Source organism: Daucus carota, chromosome 5, assembly GCF_001625215.2.
Source record: "Daucus carota subsp. sativus chromosome 5, DH1 v3.0, whole genome shotgun sequence".
NCBI classification, from domain to species: domain Eukaryota; kingdom Viridiplantae; phylum Streptophyta; class Magnoliopsida; order Apiales; family Apiaceae; genus Daucus; species Daucus carota.
The window spans coordinates 4,710,940-4,717,671 of NC_030385.2; the positions used below are offsets into that span (position 1 = coordinate 4,710,940).

Below are 6,732 nucleotides of genomic sequence, written 5' to 3' on the forward strand. Positions count from 1 at the left end.
AACATTTCCAAGATTTATTCTGAACTGCTCTTGCTTCTTCATGGCTTGTCTTTTTCTACAGCTTTCTATTCAAATCAATTCATAGTTACTGTCAAATAAAGACTTTTGCATATAGATTTATTCTCATACTGTTAGATCTAAAGAGTTCTGCATAAAAATCAGTATTATTTATCAAGCATCAGAGAGGTGTAGGTTATCATGGAGAATTTTTATGCAAAAGAAGATGATCAAGTGTTGTTGCCTCCTGGTTTTCGATTTCATCCGACAGACGAAGAACTGATCAGCCATTACTTGTCCAAGAAAGTTGTTGACAGCAACTTCTCTGCTACAGCTATTGCTCAGGTTGATATGAACAAGATTGAACCTTGGGATTTACCTAGTAAGCTTTTCTATTGGTTCTCTTTTTTTTTATGTTTTCTTGATTTTATTTGATTTTGTTCTTTATGAAAAGTAAAGAGAAGACGGTGAGATGTATGCAGACCTTAAGACTAGTACGCGGATTCTCTGTTTTTTTTTTATTTTAATATTCTCTTATGGTACTATTGGTTTTTGTTGATGAATGAAGGAATAGCAAAAATGGGAGAAAAAGAGTGGTATTTTTTCTGTGTAAGGGATAAGAAGTACCCGACTGGCTTGCGAACAAACAGAGCTACTGCAGCCGGATATTGGAAAGCAACCGGAAAAGATAAGGAGATTTACAGAGGAAAATCACTGGTTGGAATGAAGAAAACCTTGGTTTTCTATGGAGGGAGAGCTCCAAAAGGAGAGAAAAGTAATTGGGTTATTCATGAATACAGGCTGGAGGGTAAATATTCTCTCCAAAACCTTCCCAAAACTGCTAGGGTATGTACATATTTTCATATTTTTTCCAATATTTTGGTAAATACTATCCTGTTTTCCCCTGTTTTTTCCAAGAAAGATTGCTAATTAATTATGTTCTTGTTTTTGTTCAAGTGCAGAATGAGTGGGTTATTTGCAGGGTATTCAAGAAAAGTGCTGGAGGAAAAAAAGTTCATATTTCAGGGTTGATGAGGATGAATTCAGTCGAAAAAAATGAAATGAATCCTATTTCTCTGCCACCATTAGTCGACAACAGTGCAACGGATTCCCTTCACGTTCCCTGCTTCTCCAACACCTTTGATATCCATAAATCCAATATGATGACCTACTTAAACAACCCTCTCTACCCTCTAAACAATTCCAATCCATCGGATTTATTCCCGAGATTATGCCCTCCTAATCCTTCTCAGTCACTTGAAATTCAAGAAAATTTACAGTGTCCGGGTACACTCCCGGGGCAAGACCAGGGAATGTTAAGAGGTTTATTCGAGGATTATGGCACCAGTGTAAGACAAAACCTGAAGACTGAAAATGAAATGATAAGCCTATCTCACGAAACAGGGCTGAGTAGAGACATGAAAAATGAAATTTCTTCAGTTGTCTCTAATCTTGATGTGGGAAGGAGGCCATTTGATGCACCATCAACTTCAGTTGGACCACTAGACTTGGATAGTCTTTGGAATTATTGAAACCTTCACAAGTCCTTTCTGTTAAGAGTTATAATTGTAGCCAAAATTTGAATTGAGGTGAACCTAATTAGGTATGAACTTCGAAAAATCGCCATTGTTGCCACAAAATTATTGTGATATTTATGTATTCTTATGATTCCCACTCATAAATTCATTTCTAGTGAAGATCTGTTATGCATGAAAGAAGTAGAGATCTTTATTCTTTTGGATTTGATATATGTCTTGGTGTACTTATTCATTCATTATTATATGTGGAATGAAATTTTGGTATTCAACATTGTGATACATGAGAATCTAGTTGGTGGCTAACTCAGCTGATTATTGAAATGTATATTATAAGGCTTCTCATATACTGCAATTTTTAGTACTTCTCCAGTATTAATCTCCCTTCTGTTCAATGGCCGCCGGGTGGGGCCGCATAAATCTGGCTTTCTTTACGGGAGGTCGAGGGTTTGAATCTTGTCAGAAGAAAGCGTGTCTTTTTTTTTATATTTCTTTTTTAAATATTTTGGATGGCGGTAAATGTTAAAATCTATGACGACACCATAAACAAGATATAGTTCAGTATCATTATCTTGATCCAGTTCAATTATGCAAACCTGTTTTTCTCAAATTCATTATGAAGGTATCTGTATAGTTGTGTGATAGTCAGTAAGTCTGAATCAGTGTTTGTTCTACTAGTACTTAAACACCCTGTTAAGATTTATAATTAGAATCTGTAACACTATTTCATAAAACGTTAAGAAATTAATTAGAATCTACCACACTATTCCATCGGTTCAATGATATCATTATTGTCGATTTGTTAATGATACAGCCATTTAAGTTCGTGTAGACCCGGCTATTATGTGCATAACTACAAAACCCTTCTTCTTGATTCAGATTCTAAGTCTTCACGTCTATTTCTCTAACAACAAAGATTAAGAAGAACCAGCTGCATTTACCTCTATTCCTTAAGGTGTCAATTCATTCATCTAGCACTAGGTCTAGGTACATCGGAAGTTCTGTACCCTACTTGCGAGTTTAGGTGGAGCTTAGTCTTATTTCTAAACTCGGGATACAGAATATGTTTGGTTTGATTTTTACTAGAACGAAGGTGAAATATGAACCGAAAGTGCAAAGGAGGACATTAATGGTTGTTGCTCGCTTTTTATAGTGTTTTAAGGTTTATTTCGTGAAGAATTCGTTGTTTCTATTTCTTACAGGCTTATTCATGTGGAGTATTCGGAAAAGTATATGGTTGCATCATAAGGTAATTGGAGGGTAATTGATCCAAAAGTAAACAAGTGAACCTGCATTGAGTTTGGCTAAATATATAACATGACATTTCCTAACTTTATTCCATTGCCAATTGCAGTGACATTAGAAATGTAGTTACTGTGATTCACAGAACCTAATTCTATAGTCTGTTATGGCTTGTCTGAGAACATAGATTTCATTTGAAATTCTGAATTTGATAAACTAACCTATTTGGAAATTTGGATTGGATTCATTTGAAATCCTAACGTTAAAAGATTGGTATATATCTGAGGATTTGAAATGACAACTCAAATCTTGTCATTTGAAACGAAATATATGTTTCCAAACAGTCTTTTACTAACATCTGTCGTAAATCATAACGGATCGAATTCGGATATCTTTATGTGCGAGATCGTACCGAATATTGAAATCCTGACGTTCAAAGATTAGTATGAATCTGAGGAATTGAAATGACAACTCAAATCTTGTCATTTGAAATCAATCATTTGAAATAATCGAAATAGCCTTGTCATTTGAAATGAAATACATGTTTCCAAACAGTCTTTTACTAACATTTATCGTAAATCATAACAGATCGAATTCGGATATTTTTATGTGCGAGATCGTATCGAATAATCAAAAGAGAAAAAAATGCACATAATGTGAAGGGGGGGGAAATAGTCTTGAAAGCAATGAAGGTGAATGAAGAAAAGATGTGTGATCCAAGAGTGAGGGAGTGGGCAGTGGGGGGAAACAAACAAAATGATGCCGTGTCACCAATTGGGCATTTGTCGTCTGTTTGTTCACTGTTTGATGTTGTTATGCTTCTGTAATAGTCCACGTCATTCTTTCACGCGCTTACTGGACAACTCTCTTATCCAGCTGGATATTATAATTCTTGCTTATTTGGAAGGCAAAACTTATTGATCTCAATTTCACTCTAAAATAAGATACTTAAGTTTAAAATTATGGCACTAAACTTGATCGATCCAAGAGCTTCTCCGAATATAATATAGTCGATTATATTGGTTAACTGAATCAATTAAGTAAAATTTAGTTAAAGATATAAACATATATCTACATATATCCGAATTAAAAATGTCGTTATAATTATATTTATATAAAATATATCTAAGAATTTCATTAGTTTGACAAGTATAATCAAAGTATAATCTAGACATTACATAAATCACATAAATATTATCTAGATAATTTTTATCATAAAAATGCTCTAAAAGTGGTATAATTATCGTGGGCCAATGAGGTCCTACTCATAATATAAAAATTCAAATTATACTTATTGTATGTATTCAGATTCGATTTTCTCTTCCTTGTTTATAATTTATACTGTTCCTTTTCTTTTTTATTTAGATCGAAAAAAATTTATATTTTTGAGAAAAGTGTTAGAACATATAAATTTGTTTTAATATGAAGTTCAAGTGTCTGTATCATGATTTAACTGATTTTCCTATCTTCATAACAATTTTATCAACCACCAAAATATCACAAGCTAAAACATCAACAACATCGGATCATTTAGAAGGAATTCCGAATACCAAATTTAAATTCTACGACGTCTTTTTTTTTTTTTTTCTGAAAAAGTTAAATTCTACAACCTTACTCTTTATATTTCATATATGTTTCCGCAGTAAAAGACCTCCCTTTCTATATATATTGTTTTCACAGAAGTCGGCAGCAATTACAATATACCATGCCGCCACATGATCATCGCTTCAATAGACTTTCTAAAACTTTAAATAATTTAAGATAAGTGTCCAAGTCGCAACCAATAACAATGACGATGATATAATAGTCTATATTTAATAACATAATGTCAGTTTGCGCAATTTGATCCGATGTACAATAAATTTAATTTAGTATTTTTTTACATATCGCATTATTCTTGATTCCTGTTTTATAGCAAACTCAACTGATTAAATTTCTAATTATTTAATTAATCATCCCATCAATATAATTATTTTTTGATTAAATTTTGTTACGTGTTTTCATCGACTAAGTCCAATATATTATCGTATAAACGTCACGAACAATCCCACACCAACTTGGCATAATAAGATTAGAGTAAGTGCAAGTGCATGCAGGTTTTGGTCCATAGAAGTAGGTATGTTTTGGTGTAGAAAATTGCATTCACAACGGCATAATTACTTTAACAAACTATGATGTCAAAGAAGCTAACAATTATGTGGTTAAAGAGAAAGGGGGAGACACTAAAGAAGAGAGTGAGGTGTTATTTCAAATGTTAATGGTTGATTTATAGCTTCCGTATCTTATCAACACTTTTCTTTAAATATGTGCTTGAGTCACCTTGGAGAGGTTTAGTATGCCACGGTTATCATCATTTTTATGGTGTTCGTTAGTTAGCGATAAGTTTAGGTCCAATTTCATCATGTATTACAGTGCGCGTTATTATTAAAGTTAACAGGAAGATACATGTAAACGACTATGAGTGTACAGAAAATCTAAAAAGGTTTTCACTAGGAAAAGGTACGACGAGAATGTGCACATATTTATTCTTAATTATGTCTTATTCTAATTCTTTCAATATTCTTTTGATTATTTATAGTTATTCCTTTTTTTTAGGTTTTCTTTATATGAATTTTCTTAATTATAGAACAATACAATTTTCGAGAAATTTTGTAAAAATATTTCGTCGACAACCGAATTTAGATAATAATACTTTCAAATTCAGACGAGAATAAATTGGACAATTTTATGCCTTGTTACCAATTTTTTTACGGACAATTTAGAAATATGCAGGATTGCCATAAGATTTTGAAAAAAAATAATCATGGATTGGTTTAGTGTCTCACGGTCGCGATCTCTCCCGACATTTTCAATTTTCATATATTATATAAATATAATATTTTTCTAATCGATAATTAGGCCAAGGAAATAAATTTTATTTAATTAATTCTTTTTTTATCTCTGTCAAGATGTTTTTTTATCCAAAAAAGGTCTTTTTATGTTCTTCTATTTACAAAACACTGGATTTTTATCCACACTATTTAGATTCTTTGAGTTGAAAGAAAGTAGAATGCTCAGTCCTCTATGACGTCTAGACGATAAAATATTTTCGAATCATAATGTCTTTTGTCTCGCTTTCAAAGTATTTTTTGATATCTTGGGATAGATTAATCCAATTTTTGTTATTAATATATCTTTGTTCTCGATATCTTTAAGGAGTTTGGTATTTACTCTTATGAACCAACGATATACCTACAGTTTGATATATAATAAAGTATCCGTCATTTTTTATTGACAAACGGGTGGGATCTATAAAAAATATCCCCTTTTTATTCAATTCTATAGGAGGAAGGAATGCGAAATCGTCAAGGATGACTTCTTTGTTGGCGAAACCAAGGGCTAAATAGCGCCAGTGATTCTCTGAACCGGTCTAGATTTCCAACGCCTCATGAAACTAGTCGAGATAGATGACAACACTTTTTCTCCTCTTCCTTACCGGGAGGGCAATCTTCTCTTATGACCTCACCTCCCGCCCGGTCCGAAAATTGAGAACCCAGCCCCCTTCTGACCTATTCATTTCCGCAAGCAGGGAGGCTCCAGAGCGAAGCCCCCGCCTATTCGAGGCCGGACGGCCTCGCCCCGCAAGCACCTAACCTTCCTTTTGCTCTTCCTTCGATTTGCCTACACGAACTTAAATTACTATGTTTAATCTAGAACATAACCTTGAATCTATGGATATGTAGAAATGAAAAAAAGTTTCTTATTTTTCAATGAGCATATTGTATTTCGTAAATATTGGGGGCAATATAATCCTTACGTAAAGGCCATCCAATCCAACTTTCAGGCATTAAGGAGTGTTTCAAACGCGGATGACCTTTTCAGACTCTTTTCGTAACTCACTAGAGGCATAGATGTGTACGAACGAGATATCCATCAACAAGAAGAAGGAAAAGGATTGAATAGAGGAATTCCCGAACAT

General features: G+C 33.3%; 1 protein-coding gene across 1 annotated transcript; it reads left to right on the forward strand.

The window, feature by feature from the left end:
- Positions 1 to 1,715, forward strand: LOC108220689 (NAC domain-containing protein 100). The gene is made up of 3 exons (XM_017394527.2): positions 1 to 379; positions 566 to 843; positions 960 to 1,715. The coding sequence occupies exons 1-3, from the start codon at positions 199 to 201 to the stop codon at positions 1,527 to 1,529; spliced, it is 1,029 nt and encodes a 342-aa protein (XP_017250016.1). The 5' UTR covers positions 1 to 198; the 3' UTR covers positions 1,530 to 1,715.
- Positions 1,716 to 6,732: the final 5,017 nt, after the last annotated feature.